At 36.9% G+C, this 16,226-nt stretch overlaps 1 protein-coding gene across 3 annotated transcripts; it reads left to right on the top strand.

The window, feature by feature from the left end:
• Positions 1–9,500: 9,500 nt before the first annotated feature.
• On the top strand, positions 9,501–14,112 carry LOC113769916 (protein OBERON 4-like). 3 transcript variants are annotated; one of them, XM_027314239.1, is made up of 3 exons: positions 9,501–10,848; positions 13,407–13,550; positions 13,670–14,112. In XM_027314239.1, the coding sequence occupies exons 1-3, from the start codon at positions 9,777–9,779 to the stop codon at positions 13,876–13,878; spliced, it is 1,425 nt and encodes a 474-aa protein (XP_027170040.1). In that variant the 5' UTR covers positions 9,501–9,776; the 3' UTR covers positions 13,879–14,112. The 3 variants fall into 3 exon arrangements, with proteins under 3 accessions (XP_027170040.1, XP_027170039.1, XP_027170041.1); XM_027314238.1 differs by having other exon boundaries at positions 13,332–13,550; XM_027314240.1 differs by having other exon boundaries at positions 13,332–13,550; positions 13,644–13,855.
• The last annotated feature ends 2,114 nt before the right edge of the window (positions 14,113–16,226 follow it).

Here is a 16,226-nt window from a genome sequence, read left to right as displayed (position 1 = left end):
ATTGTATTGTGGTAGTTGGGCAAAGTCCTTTGTTATGTTTGCACTTGCTAAACTTGAGGAGTTTATGGGTATGTCGTGGAACTGTATATGTGAATGAAGAAGGTGTTAGAATTCATGCAAAGAATTGTTGGTATTTCCTTTGATTTGTTTAGCCGAAATTTCCCTTTTTATCTAATCTTTACCTAAGCCCCATCACAACCCTTGTCAAGGCCCTTTAATTTTTGCATTGAGTTCATATAAACTGGTGGAGATATGATATATTGGCAAGTTTATGATAATATCATCCATGGTGTTGATTTGAGTGTTGACTATCACTTAACCATTTTGAGTGATGAGTGCATACAAGAATATCTATGTAAGGGTTGTTGAGTCTTATGCATCCTAATTTTGATGAAATTGTTGAGAAGACATGATATTTGTGTTATTATGTTATGCTATGAAATATTTGCCATCTTGATTGCAATGGTTGAACTAATAAATGTTCGAGGACAAGCATTGTTTTGGTATTGAGGAATTTATTAAATGGTTAATTTTGAGTTCAATTTGTGAATATTTTTCCAATTATTTTGCCAGACAATGGTCTTAAGTAGTAGATTCTACTTATATTTGATTTTTGGTGGTGTTTCTAGGAATTTGCAGTGAGAAGAGAGTAAAAAGTGTATTAAAAGTTGAATTTTCAGAAGGCTTTACTTTGCAAGGCACGACCACGTCTTATTCTATTATGAAACGTGGGGTCTGCAGGACACAAGATGAATTTGTTGTTTGATTGGGAAGTCAACTACGCCTCTTAGTTGTCCATATTAGTCACCGAATTGGAGATCCTAATTGGATATGATGTGATGTGATTTATTTTGGAAACCAATTTTTATGTTTTGTTGGTTAGTTGATTTTAAGTAGGAGTCTAGAGAGGAAAAATAATATTTTCCTTTTTTTTGTCAAATTATCATCATCTACACCTACTTCTACTTCTACTGTAACCCTATTCTAGGGATGATCCAATAGGGTCACGGAAAACCGATGAAAATTGAACTATTATCGGACCATACTATGCATTATGCATTCATATGGATCTAAAAGAAGCTACATTAAGTGACAACTTTGATGGTAGGTAAGGATTGAACCTTTGACCTCCTACCCCACAAGACATATGGTGGCCAACCCTTGACCTCCCACCCTTGACATATGTTCCTTATTAGTATGGGAAAAGCATACGGACAAGGGAGGAACAAACCATTCGTTGGACTTCCGTTTGTCCAACAACTCTTTTCTTTATTCCTTTTCTTCTTTTTCTCTCTTAACAATAAACCCTACTTTTTCTTTTCGCTATGAATCCACCATAAGGAGTGGCTAGTTTCTTGTTCTAGTCGAAAGATAATCAAAACTTTAGTTCATTGAATCTTGTGAGATCTAATCTGCTTTATTTTTTCATCTATTTATAAATATTTATATATTCTCTATTTGTTATTAAGATGATTGTTTTGCTTGAATTAGATAAAGGGCCCTTATTTAGTTCGACAAAATAATCTATCGCCATCTAAAATATCAAATCTGTAATAGTTTGATGGTTTAGTATTTGTGGCAAGTGATATAATTTGATTTGATTATAGTAGAAACTTTCATGTTTATATCACACGAATATATAATCTAGGCTAAATGAACCGAATTTATGTGTTTGTTAGTTAGAATTAGTAGCTTCTCTAATTATTAATGTAATCAATAGATTAAATCTTAAGAGCTTGTTTAGGGTTACTTAATTGGCAAGAGAAATAGTCACACAACTTCTTGTGATTATTGAAACAGTAAGGAGAAACAAGTTTTCAAAACTTGTTGACAACCATAACTAGTTTATTTATAAATAAATGATTTTATTCTTGTATTAATGATCAACTAATTGAACCAAAGTGGAGATTAATATTTTGACTAGTGATTTGTCTTTTTAAATTTAGCTTTATTTCATTTTTGAATTATTGGTTTTATTTAGGTAAATTACTTGGGTTAATTTCCTACAATCCCCCATTTTTATTTATTATTTCTTTACAAAGAAATAAACCACCCAATCTATGAGAATACCACCTTGCTCATCACTATAATTGAATTTATATTTTTAGAGTAGAAATTTTTATTTTTGCTGGTTTGATACCCAACAAACTTTCTCAAGGATGAAGTTCAAAGAGGCATTGCAGCCTACCTTAAGCCAAGGGAGTCCCCAAATACTCACTAAGATCATCAGTGCAAGCAATACCAAGATAACTAGAAATTTGGTTCTTGACAGCAACAATTGTATTTGAGAAAAAATAATATTTGATTTTTCAAGGCTGATGGACAACCCAGAACAAAGACTAAAATTGTCAAGAATGGATTTGACACTCTGAATAGATTTCTCATTCATAGAGGTGAACAGGACAATGTAATCAGCAAAGAAACAATGTGAGAGTTTAGGCACATTTTTTCCAAAGGAGAAGGGACACCAGTTTTTTGAGTGAATTCCTCTTTTGATATTCTGGGAGAGATATTCAATGCAAAGAAAAAAAAGGAAAGGTGAAAGAAGGTCACCTTGCCTTAATCATCTTGAGGGAGTAATCTACTCAGTTCGAGCTCTGTTATGGAGAATTGAGAGTCTTGAAGAGGAAATACACAAAAGAATCAAATTTATGAGATTAGAATGGACATCAAAATGGAAGAGTGCATCCCTTAGAAAATGCCATTCTAGTTTGTCATAAGCTATCCAGAGGCACACGCTCCCTTGAGACCAACTTTCTTTCTTAGCTAGAAAAGAGATTCCGTAAGATAACATCATTATTGCCCTCATCTGCCTAGGATAAAGCTAGATTGAAAAGGAGAAATAAATTTATCCATCAAAGGACTTAACCTAACTACAATGAATTTAGAAAGTATTTTATAGGAGGAATTGTATGGTCCCATGGGTCTGAGTATGGGGTTTATCAACTTTAGGAATCGAGCAAAACAAAGTGTCATTGAAAGAAACGAGGAAGCGCAGCATCCTTCATGCCTTCAATTGGAAGGTCCAGAGAATGATTGGCCTTTGTCTGCAACTATTCTTGTGAAGAAAAAGAAACAAGGAAGGCCGCCTAAAGATAATACAAAGTCTCATGGTGATGATAACTTCGCATTAACGATCTCTGGTAGCCCATTTTTAAATGTATTCGCCATTTAAAGCTTTACTCTGGAATATAAGGGGTGCTTTGTGTCTTGAATCTATTCGTTATGTTGTCGATTTATGTCAGAAACATGCTCTAACTTTTCTTATTTTAATTGAGCCTATGCCTGGTTCACAACAACTTTCTGCAATTTGATTCAAGCTATCTTTTGATTGTGTGGAATCATTTTTAGATGCAAAATATAGTTCTTCTGGAAATCTTGTTTCAATTGTACTTTCCAGTCTTTTGTTGCTTAGCTACTTCAAGTTATTGTTACATTTTCTTCTTCCGATTCTCTTTCATTTTCGCCTATTTATTCAAAGTGCAAAGTGTCGAGAGAAGGAAATTATGGGTTGCTATGGAGGGGTTGTCTGCTAGAATTTCTCGTCCATGGCTTGCAACTAGTGACTTTAACATTATTGCTGGTGCCGATAAACAACTAGGTGGTGCTCCCCCAAGGGTTGCTGAAATTGAGAAGTTCAATGTGGCTCTTCAGAATTGCAATTTCATCTCGGTCAACTTTGATGGCTCTCAATACACATGGACTAACGAGAGATTTTGGCAACACTTTAATAGGGCAGTCTGCAACCCATTTTGGCTGGATGCTTTTCCTTCAACTCATGTTTCTCATCTTTCTAGGGGCCACTCAGACCATTTCTCTTTGTTGCTCACTTGTGATAATGCAAGGGTCAGCTGTTAAACTCCTTTTCGATTTTTCAATGTTTGGGCAAAACACTCTTCTTTCTCAGAAGTTGTTCGAGATTTTTGGCGGCAACCTGTTAACCATTCTGGTTTGCATGCAATTCACGACAAACTCATGGCTGTTTGGAAAAGGCTTCGTTTGTAGAATAAAGGGTCTTTAGTAATATTGGTGCCAATGTTCATCTTGCTAAGGAGGAGCTGCTGTGAAGGGAGCGACAATTTGATCTTATTTATTACGAAGAAACTCAGATAAGGTCAAATGAGGCTAGAGCTTTGCACACTCATCAGCTATTGATTCAAGTAGAATATTGGATTCAGAAATCTTCTATTTCAGGCAGGGATGCAAATACTTCATTCTTTCATGTGGCCGTTAGACCAAAAAAAAAAAAGCTCAAACTTTATTGCTAGAATCAAAGATGAGTCTGGCAACTGGCCTTGAGTCGATAGATGAGATAAAACACTCAGTGGTCAATTTCTTTAGTGGCTTAATTATTTGCAGCTGATCATGAAGTTCAACCCTGTCATTCTCTTCCATTCGAGTTGCTGATGATAGCAGATGAGCAAAATTTCAAATTAGCAGCTATTTCCACTAAAGAAGAGATCAAGTCTGCGGTTTTCTCTCATGATAAGGATAGTGCAACTAGTCCTGACAGTTTCACTGTTTATTTCTTCCAAACATGTTGGGAGATTGTTGCGATTGATGTGGGTGGCTACGACCGTGGATTCTTTCTCGGGTGCTTCAATGCCAAGGGGAATTACTAGTACAATGATTACTTTGGTGCTAGGTTATTTCTATGTTGTGTCCCTGTTGTATTCACGTGTTGTGTTAGATAGTGTCACCCCTTACCTTTATTGGTGATATAGGTTTTCTAAATGTTTTAGTTTATTAGTATACATTTTGTCACCTCAAAATAATATCGTTATATGTACTACATGTAGGAATACTCAGTGCCTTGCATCAAGATATCTTACCTTTATGAAAGGGGGAATCGCTTGTGAACAGTAATGAATAGTGTATGGGTCGGTTACACCATCATTTGTGAACTGCAGGGGTGTTGTGGTCTTTTGGTGTTGGGTAGGCTAGACTTCTTTGGAAATTGGTGGTGTCCATGTGGAGTAGATCTCTAAATTTAGGTCCTGTTTGACAAATGAGTTTTTTGACTATTTGTTTAAAATTTTATTATAATTTACTATATAATTTATAGGAAAACTTTTTGAATTGTGTAAAAACTTTCCTTTTTTTAAAAAAAAAAAAGGATATTTTCTTTTTTTGTTCCTTGTCTTTTTTCATTTCTTCCTCTTTCTTTTTCTTTTTCCTTTTCTTTCTTCTCTTCTCCTTCTCCTCCACCTCACTTTCTTCTCCACCTCACCGGCTTCTCTTTTTTTTTTTTTCTCTCTCTCTTTCTCTCCCCCTCCCTTTCTGTCATGGAGCAGCTAATAGGCAAATCAAGTAACAGACGAAAGCGTGAAGATTGCAAGGAAAGAAGGCGTGAGATAGGTAGAAGAAAGATACAAAGGCGTGAATCAAGAACCACGCCTTTGCTGGGAACCAAATCTACAACCACGCGAAGGAAGCCATAGAAGTTCTGCAACAAACTTTCAGTTATTGCAACAAATTCACAGCCACTTGGCCACGTGGACAAACGCGATTGGAAGGATCAGACGTTAGTTATTAATTGATAGCTATATATAGGGGATTAAGTGAATGTAGTAAAGGTAGCAATTGTCTTGTAATTCAACAGATTTGAGCTAAATCTCATTCTGCTTTTCCTTTCCCAAATTTCCTTCAATTCTTTCACCTTCTTAGTTTTCCCGCCATTTCTGTATTTCTTCACAGATTAATGAAAGCCATTCCTGAGCTTCATTCTTAGCTCATTTTGTGTTTGATTAATTTCATTTACGTTTTGATTATTATTCCAACCGCAAGAGGCAACATTCCTATTTAGCTCAAGTCTGGTACCATTACACTTTCTTTCTTCCTTCTCTCCCTCTCCCCCCTTCTTCCCCGTCACTTCCTTCCCCTCTCATCCCCTCCCCTCTCCCCCATTCCCCACTCTCGCTGGTCGCCTGATCCTGCATGGGAGAGGGGGAGGGGGAGGGAGATGGGGGAGGAAGTGGCGGGGAGAGTAGTGAAAGGGGGAGAGAGGATGGGAGGAGAAGAGGAAGGGAGGAGGAAGAAAGAGGAGGGGAGAGGAGAGAAAGAAAAGGAAAAAAAAGGAAAAAATTGGTCGTTGGCGGGTGGCGGCTCTAGTGGTGATGGTGGGCCGAGGTGGGTGGACAAAGAAGAAGAATAGAAAGAAGAGATTTTTGTGTTTTTTGGATATCGTAATGTGTATATTTTTAAAATTTTAAGGGATTTTTTGAGGTTATTATAGTTAAAATTATTAAAAAATTTTATAGGAAAAAAACTTGGCAAAAAATTTGTTTGCCAAACAGGACCTTAGTTTTGCAGTGCTCGATGGGAGTTAGTGGACGTTGGCTTGTTTCTGTTGTGACCATTGGATGTTATGAGTTTAAATTTTCACCGTATATCGAATCTGTTTGGAAAAAGTGAGGGAATTTATGGATAGTTGATTGAGTCTAAAAAGAAGCAAGAAACTTAGTGGCTATCATTTGTAGGTGTTCATTGACTTTTGCTTCCTTTCACCGTGCTGGCATTTTATCTGTGAAGATGTTGCAACGGTTTGGTGGGTTTTAGGATTTTCCATGGGCTCTTAGATACCGTATCGTACGTGAGTTTGACTTTATTTTATTAGCATGCATGAGTGGCTGATGGACAGTTGAGAAGGCAGGGGAATGGGCATACCAAGGAAGGCTGTAGATTTTTTTGGTCAAGCGAGTTCTATTTTTTTCCCCTTTTTTTGATAGCAGTTTGCTGTTCATATGTATGGTTGGTGGGTATTTCGGATGCATTTCTATGTAGTTCATTAAAATTTGGTTTGCGCATCTTTGTATCTTGGGGTGATTGCATTATAGTTATGAGTACTAGAGCTGACAATTATACCCAAAACCCAACAACCCACCCAACCCACCCACTAATTTGAGAGGTTGGGTTGGGTAAGTTGGGTTTTGGGTTAATTTTGGATTGGGTAATAAAAATCCATATATATTTTGGGTGGTTCAATTGATGGCTGGCTAAGGATATAATATTGGTACTGTGGATTTGGCTATGTCGTTTACTTGATACTAGAAATCAATTGAATAATCGATTCTTTCTATTGCAAGTGGTCGTTTAATTCTGTTCAGTCATGATGGTAATTGCATAGCCTAATACTTTGCCTTCTTTTTTATTAGGTTATTTTTTCTTTATTGTTTATTTAATTAGATTCAGTTGTGATTCCTTTGTCCGTTTCTTGTAGTACTATTTAGTTTAATATTCTGGATTGGTTATGCCAGAATGGGTCAGAATGGGTTTATGCTGAAAAAAACCTAAGACGAAGCAAAAGGCGTGCTGCTGCTCAGAGTGGGAAGGAGGATGGTGGACCTTTGGATGTAATGTATAATAGCTGCAACAGCTTTTAATATGTGTGAACCAGTTGTTGCGGAAATGGGGCAGGGACGGTTGCAGGTGCAACCGTCCCTGAGCGGTTAATGACCATGATTTGGTCTCAAAATTTTGTGCGGCTGAGATTACAAGTTGTAACTCGATTTCCACGTCATGTGTGGGCTCCACAAAAATTTGCTCTAAAGTTACGCGATGTGCAAAAAAAATTACACGATGTACAAAGAAAATTACGCGTAATTGATAATGAACAAAACCGCCTGGGACGGTTGCATGCCCCGAGTCTTGTTGCTAACTAGCCAGTCGGAAAGGTGACAGAACAGAACCTTTATTAGCTTCAGAGCCTTTACTGGCATAAACGGGAAGTGGTACACAATAGGCGCCTATTCAACCTGAATCCACGAATATAAGATACAAAGAGTACGAAACTTAGACCATGTTTGATAATTCAGTTTAACATTTAAATTTAATGAATTCAGATCATAACATATTCAAACTGTTTGATAACTAAAAATTGAACATCTGAATTAATTAGTTGACACTAATTTTTTTAGACAAAACTTGTTCCAAAATTAAATTTTAAGCTATTCACTTATCACTGAATGTGATATGCATTCAAATGTATTAGATTTAATACTTAACAATTCAATAACTTAATGGATTCAGATTCAAAATTTCATATTTCAGATTTCAGTTTTATCAAACGCAACCTTAGTGTGATTCATGCTATTAAGAATATTTAGTTGACTTATTATTTATGTATGAATTGAGTTGAACTGCTTAAGCTGTGTTGTTTTCTAGCATGGAGTTACTTCATGTCTGTAACGGTTGGAACCCAAAATTGCGTGTTTTTAGATTGGTTTGGCATTGTTTTCTTTAATGGGAAGTTTTGCATATAAAATTTGCTGTGCTTTCAGATTGATTTGGCTTTTTTTTTTTTTTTTTTTTTTTGAATGGCAAGTTATGGATATCATAAGTCGTTACTACAAGTCTACATGTCTATAACTATTGTGAACCTAAAATTGCAGTGTTTTTAGATTGATTTAGCATTGTGTTTTTGAATGGGAAGTTATCAATATAAAAATTGCAGTGTTTTTAGATTGATTTGGCATTGATTTTTTGAATGGCAAGCTATGGATATGTTACAAAGTAGGTGCATACTTTATTAGAGTGCAAATTGGAGCCATTGAATTTCAATCTGAAAAGGAAAGGGTATTATGCTTGGTATGATACAGAAATCTTACCTCATTGCATCTACTTGATGCTTTTGCTAATTCTGGGATTGAGCATGTAGGTTTGTTGGATTACCGATAATTATTTTGAGCATGTAAATCTTAAAAGCGAGCAAAAAATTTTTGAATTTCCTCTCATAATTACACTAGAAAAGCCAAGCAAGACAAAAAAAAAAAAAAAAAAAGCCAAGTCAAGACTCAAAAAATAAGTTTACATTAAGGTAAGCTGAAAGTGACTTATATATAACACTGTTTATTGGTCAGTTATTATATAATATGATACATTAGTAGATATATAATGCATATAATACACAATTTATAAATAAATGGACAATCAAATTTCAATATTCATTTCCAAACTATTTTACCAAACTTCCAGCATTGAATATTATCCGTTCTACCGATGTCTAACATTCGATCGAGTTTGGATCAATCGGTTTTTTGACTTTTTTTGAACTAAGAACATCTTTGATGGAAAGGGCCTAAGAGGTGAATTACGAACCTCGCTCTAGGATCTTAGAATTAACTCTTGTTTTCTTTTAAGCATGCCTTGTAGTTTGGATAGGAGTTTATTTGAATGATTTATTTGAGATAATTATTATAGTATTTTTTGTGATATGATGTATGTAAAATAAAAAATTAATTTAAAAAATAAAGAAAAATTTATGAAACAAATTATTGTATTTCAAATTATCTCAATCCAAACACACTTGTGATTTGCAAGAACCGCCTGGTGTAGGTGACCTAAGATTTCGACGGGTACCCTATTCAATAGAGGGCGACCAAAGTGGAACTCGCCCAAGATTTTCTAACTGACCCAAAAAAAAAAAAAAAAAAAACTTTGTCACGCGTAGAGGCCTAACGCGAAGAGTTAGTTATATTATATCATGGTTCAAAATCTCCGATTATGTTTCCCTCCCGTTATCTCCGGAAAAAAGTCAAAAAAAGTCTGCTCACGAAAACGATGGTGATGACAAGTTCCGGCCTTCTAGGCATCTTCCTTCCTATTGCACGCGTAGGCGAAAACCAAAATGGTGTTTCTGTGCAAGATGAGGAGGAGTAGAGGAGAGGGCCAGGGATTCTACCTTCTTTGGTTTTTCCCCATTTTGTACGACCAATTAAGTTGGGGCTCCGATAAGGAGGGCAACGGAAGGGATACTGGTGGCTGGTTCTTGGTCAGTAATGGAGGAAATAGCTGAAAATTCTATTGGTGATGGAAATGCTGCTGCTCTGTCGTCTACGGAGATGTCAGGTTCAAGAAGCTTTGCATTTTCAATTGTGGCTCCTAGGAAAGAGGGAAAGCAGACACAGAATTTGACTGAAATGAAGCCTAGTAAGGACGACAAGATGGGTCTTGAGCTCTCTCTCAGCTTACCAAACGTTTCATGGCTGCCTATTGGGAGCACCCCAGATGGCGAAAAAGAGCAGCAGCCATCGAGGGTTGACTTTGACTTTCTTGAATCAGTCATAGCAAAGCCACTAGTAGTAGCAGCTAAGATGTTTGAGGAAATGTCCGAAAGAGAAATTGCTTGTTTGAAGGAGTCAGCCAGGGAATTGATCTGCGATCCGGGTCAGATCTATATGCTAAGCGTAATTCGCCAATTACTCCCAAAAAGGTCTGTTATCAGTCTGGAGTTGCTGCTACATAAGTGCCATCGAACTCAGTTGCGGATCTTGGTGGCCATCAAGACTGGTCAAGCTGAATTACTTGAGTTTGATTTTCCTGTGTTTTTCTCTGACTTGGCAGAAATATATGTGGAGTTAAGGTGTAGAAATCTGAAATGCCAGATACACTTAGGAGAGAATAAATGTAATTGCAAGTTCTGTGCGGAAAAGAATGGTTTTTGTAAAGATTGCATGTGTATGCTGTGTTCAAAGTTTGACATGGAATCTACTACCTGTAGTTGGGTGGGGTGCGATAAATGTCTGCACTGGTATCATGTAGATTGTGGGATGCAAGAATCTTGTTTTAGAAATGTGCTTAGTGCTTCTGGAAATGGAGCAGAGATGAACTTGTTCTGCATTGCTTGTGGTCATACTTCTGAAATGTTTGGCTTTGCTTTTAAAAAGTGTGGAAAGGAGTTCACATCAGAAGCTCTTTCCAGGGAACTAAATTACTTTCGGAGGATCTTTTCTACAAGCAATACTTTTAGAGGGAAAAGATTGCATGAGATAGCAACTCTGATGCTATCATTTTTGGAAGATAGAGCTAATGTTCAAGAAGTTGAACATCAAACTGCAGGTTCCTTTAATGGTATGAGCTCATTTTGAATTATGCATCTACACCTTATTCTTGTGTGTAACATTCTAGTACTTATGAGTTGCTTTCTGTTTGGCCCCTTTTAAATCATTGCGGAGCTGAAATAACTTTATCTTTTTCCATGGTGTACCACCTGATTTTGCAAACAAAAGAAATTGAAACTATCTGTGGTTGAAGCACTGGTACTTCAGCAGCTGAGTCTTGGGAAATTTCGAATCCAAAGCATTATGATAACCATTGCTTTCGGAAATGCACAGAATGAACTATCCAAAAATCTACTTGCACATCCAATGTTATGTAACTTATGATCATTTTCTTGAGGAATAAGTTTTGATCATAAGCTGTTCTCAACCAATTGTGTGACACTTGTGCAAATATTTGTTATGGAAATTAGTCATTGTTTTACAGTTCTAAATTCTTTCCCTTCTATTTTCAAGTTAATTGCCCTAGATGAAGTACCTTGGCAGATTTATATGCATTTACCATCAAGTCGATTGACAGTCTTTAAAGTCCATAGTCATGGGCTTTAGAATCTTGCAAGTTATAACTGAAATTTTTGACAGCTGTCAGAGAACAGGATAGAAAATACACTCTCTCCAAAGATTTGCCGTAGTTTCTAGGAGTATCCTGCTAGCTTCATGAGTTGGTAATACCCCATTTGTCATTGGTGGAAGCTAGATGGAACTAAAGACCATGGGAAACTGAGTGATATTATCAGGTTTTTTCAAAGTAAGAACTTGGTGATACAATTGAAACTTTGATGACATCATCAAAAAGTTGAACTCAAGTAGATTATCAGGGAGATGATAATGGCACTCCACTAAAAACCTCCAATGCTCTATTCTTTGTCATTTTCAATCGGAAAGACTAAACCATCCTCAGATAAAAATTGGTTTCCAAGGCTATCCTTCTCATCTTGTTATCCCTGCCAAACAGTTGTGTTCATCAACACACCCACCGACCCACTGTGCTCTGTAGTAGTATCTATCCTAGTCCCATGACCCATTCCCCATTGTGCAACTGCTGCTGCCACAAAACTCAATTGCAGACTACTTATTCCATCTTCTATCCTATTGGTCCATGACCTCAGCATGCTTTCAAGAGCGCAACCTGCAGCCTCCAACTTTCTGCCAGCCGATCCAGACGAAAACAAGACATTATTTTTCTCAATTGCACCATCCCTATATAATCTGTATATGCTGCAATCTTTCTTGTTGAGTGATTGAATAAAATGAAAAATGAAATTGATTTGTGTCTGATTATGACAATAGGCTATTCCATGACAAACCTTTGAAAATTTCTGATCCTAAACTGCTCTCTACAATGGGTTCTAATTGATTTCTTGTATCAATTGCATTAAAATGTAAACCTTTTTTGGAGAAGTTGGTTTCTTGATGATATTTTCTTTGATTGTCTTTGTTCTTTTGCGGGTGGTTCACATAAAAAATGATGGAACCTTAGTTCACTGGCCTAAGGAAGAAAGAAATAGAGTGGTCAGTGGAGTTGATTTAGCCACTTAGTGTCGGGTGGCAGAGATTGGTGGCCTTCTTCTTCTAACAGTGGTCAAGAGTTGTTGGCTTGGGAACCTTAAAGCAGATAAGAGAAAGGGCACCTTAGTCATAAAGAAGACAAAAAACAGGGGATGGAGTGCGAGAGGATATATGTGGAGCACGAATAATCATTCGCCGATTATCATTGCAACGTGCTGATGCAAAAGGAAAGCCAATTGAATTTCCAAAATAGAAATGGTGGTTGGGGCAATAATGACAAACCTTAACAAAAAACTATAATGACCCTCAGAACATGGTGCTGTGGATTACCCTTTATTGAATGAGGTGGTCTATTATACTAATACCAACTGGTTTCAGGCTGTATAAAGACAAAACTTTGGAAGGAATTAATGGATTTCACATGGTACAGAAGGTGGAAGGCTACACTTTTGAATACTGGCTCGTGAACTTCTTTTCAAGTGCAGTCCTTTAAGCAATCAGGAGTCTTGAATATTCTCTCTCTCTCTCTCTCTCTCTCTCTCTCTCTCTCACTTCCCTGCTGCAGTGACGTCCCTTGGTTTGGTTTTATATCTCTTTTTCAATGGTAACATGCTATTTCCTCATTTTGGGAATTAGCAAGATATATTCTCTTATAAAGGACTGAGTAAAATATTCTGTTATTGTTTGAGTTTTGAGACTCAATTTTGCATAAAAATTATAAAGGTGCCAAAGTGAACCTAAAGCTGAGAAGAGGCATTTTCTCTTGATTGGGATATCACAATACATAAAAACAATTAAAATCTTTATGGTTTTGGTATTAATACCTCATCAAAAGCCTATAGTTATGAGGTCTTACTTATAAAAAAGGAGATTCCAGAATGAAGTGGCTTTAGAAGTGTCACTAAGATTTAAAACCACGGCAGTTGCAACTTGCCTGGCTTCTTTTTTCTTGATTATCTGTCTCCATCATTTCTTCGTTGTTGGCAGTGGAGAAGATTTGGAACCTTTTTGAGTACTGTTGTGAAGTTCTGGGCAGGACTCTGACCATTGACAAGCTATTAGATATCTTCAAGAACCATGGTCCAGAGTGGCAGCAATTGCAAAAGACTCAACTTAAGGAACCTGAGGAGCTGGCTCTGAAGACATCTGGCAAGGAGAAAGATGACTTCAACTGGACAGGCTTATTGTCTACACCAAGTGACCCAGGTCAGTTCTTTATAATTCAGAAGCTTTGCTTTCATTTCTTTTCTCTACATCCTTTGTTTTTCTTTTATTTGTTCTCTTCTGGCAAAACTTAAGCTCAAATTCAAGCAACAACATGTCAGATAGTGTGCTCTTGGAGAGGGCCAGAAAGCTGCTCCGGGGCAACAATGGATCATCTAGAGTTCAGTGTGATGGGCTTGCGGGCATGATGCAGATATTTGACAATGACAAACATGGAAATAACTGGATAAGCTTGTCATCATCCTCTTCTTCCCCAATTTACCCACCTTGGGGAGCATATACAAAGTCCAAGAAAAGGCATTTACTTTAGTTGCACTTAGTTGGAACTGTCTTTTACCTGATTGTTGGGAAATAGCATATGAATGACTTAATAGTTCAGGGGTTTAGCAATATTTGACATCCTTTGCGAATTGTATGATATATCGTGGGTAAAAAGTGGAAAAGGAAACAAAAGGGAGCATAAATCTTAAAAGACAGTTTTGTTCTAATTCACATACCAGCATTCATGGCAACCATGGGTAAAACAAACTGCTATGTTGTTTTGCTTCTTGCGCCTTTAAATTTGAACGATTTAGAACAGTTGAAAAGTTTGGGGAAGCGTAAGGAGCAGTGATATGGAGCTGAAATTGACACTACTCTTCCCCTGAGTGAGCGTTGGACCAACGTGGTATTAAACCTGGAAGATTGAAGGATAATATTTGCATCATCCTGGATATTGGGGACTGAATTGAGATTATCTCACATACTTAGGGAACTATTGCTAAACTTTTCCCAAATACAATAATGGAGTTCATGTATCATTCTGAGGAAAAGAAGAATCTCACAGCATCAACACTTATTTAATGGGGCTGAGAAGCTGCTTTTGGTGTTCAGCCAGCGAGACTGGCAAATTCTCTTTCCACGAATAAGAACTCTTTTCTTATCTTCTTAATGTGTTTAATTTACTTTGTGCCTAAGTTAAACTCAAGATGAAGGGAAATTTGGCGAAGTACTATGCTCTTGGAGAAGGCCACAGAGCTGCTCCAGGAAACAGATAAAGTAAGAGGTGCAAAGAATGGTACTTGAGAAGGCGGTCAAGGCATTTTCAGCAACAAAGCTGGAAATAACCACGTCATCGTATCATCATCTGCGTCTTTCTTGCAATTCTCCTGCAGGAAAAACAATGCCAGGAAAAGGTAGTTTCCCAAAATTGCTAGTTAGCTAGCCTCATGATTTTGTCTGCTGGAGAAGATCAACTTCCTGGTACAGAGATTTGCATCAAAATTAGAACGAAGCACAATAAAGTGACTATTGGATAATAGTGCATGCGTTTAGCTGTTTCCTATATGGTGCCAATTGTCTTGTTTCGGTGGAAAACGAGTTTGTATGGAAATGATTGCTTTAATATTCTATCGTCAAGCCTGTTTATCAGTAGAATCTTGAGGTGCTCTTTCATGCACGTTAGGAGAATGGCCCATATAAGAACTTAGCTTGAGCGCCGCTCCCGGTGATCTTCTCTCACCTCCACCCCCCCCTCCCCACCACAAAAAAAAAACAAAAAACCCAAAAAGCCAAGAAAGAATGCTGGAAAGAATATAATTCATGGATAGGATTCTTAGTGGGAGTTCTACTTTTGTAAGGCGACAGCTTGCAGTTTTACCTAAGTGAATGTCTTTAACCGATTACAGAAACCTGATCAAAGAAAAGCAGACATAGGAATCTAAGCTCTACCTTACATGTTCTTTCTCTTTATTGTTGTTAACTTTTCATTATTCTCAGCTCTTATTGTTGAAACCTCATCTGATCACAGAATTCACTGATAGAGAAAAAGTAATAGGAAGGGATAAAATCTTGAGTTGGATATCATTCTTTGCAAGTCTGGAAGCCTGTCAGAGCTGCAAGTACCGAAAATAGTTACAATATAAGCAAAACAGAATTTGTTGTTCCCACTATTAGTACAAGTTTAACTCGAATGCTGGTTTTAAGACAGTAGTATTTGGGAACCAGAACCAGGAAGATGACAATTCTTGAATGATTTTTCTAACAGCTTACTACAGTTCCCGATGATATATGTGTCTTCTACTTAGCATGAGAATTACATTTAGACAACTTTTTTCATTCTCTTTAGAATAACTCTAGTCCTCAAGGGTGTAAATGAAGATATTTATGTTTTTATTTGCAAGTCCTGTAGCATAGTCGGTGACAAAAGGAATCTTTAGTTATAAAACCATGACTGAACGTCTATACTTCATTACTTTCTGCTTATGTTTGATCACGATCGAACTTGGCAATTATGTTGTATGCAGTCATTTTCAGTTGAAACAAACGTTTCCCTTTAATATGGTCTGTAATAAATTGATTAAACTTCGTAGGCCTCCTGAACCCTTATCGCAAATAAGGCCATAACGAAAAGCCTCAGGTTTTAATTTTGTTTCTTAAGCTTTGTTTCTTCCTTCTAGTTGTTCTTCTTGGATTTCACTCAATCTGCCCATGGTGCCAAATTACAATAGCTGAAATTACTCATTGCATTCTTATTGGTTGACTCAAGTGGTTGTAAAGACTCAGCACTTCGAGCAGAAAAGGACTGGAAAAGAAAAACAAAGGCTCAACACTTCAAAAGAAGAAAGTTAATGGAAAAAGGAAAAAAGAAAGAGAGATGGTGTTATTTTAGCTATAATT

Source organism: Coffea eugenioides, chromosome 5 (genome assembly GCF_003713205.1).
Source record: "Coffea eugenioides isolate CCC68of chromosome 5, Ceug_1.0, whole genome shotgun sequence".
NCBI lineage: Eukaryota > Viridiplantae > Streptophyta > Magnoliopsida > Gentianales > Rubiaceae > Coffea > Coffea eugenioides.
Note: the sequence above shows the minus strand (reverse complement) of the source record. Positions and strands in the feature narration are given on the sequence as shown.

Bases quoted from the DNA above. Each gene is read 5' to 3' on its own strand.
- LOC113769916 (XM_027314238.1), top strand. From the start codon at position 9,777: ATGGAGGAAATAGCTGAAAATTCTATTGGTGATGGAAATGCTGCTGCT. The intron at 10,849-13,331 runs GTATGAGCTCAT...CGTTGTTGGCAG, and splicing joins AACTGCAGGTTCCTTTAATG to TGGAGAAGATTTGGAACCTT. The intron at 13,551-13,669 runs GTCAGTTCTTTA...ACAACATGTCAG, and splicing joins GTCTACACCAAGTGACCCAG to ATAGTGTGCTCTTGGAGAGG.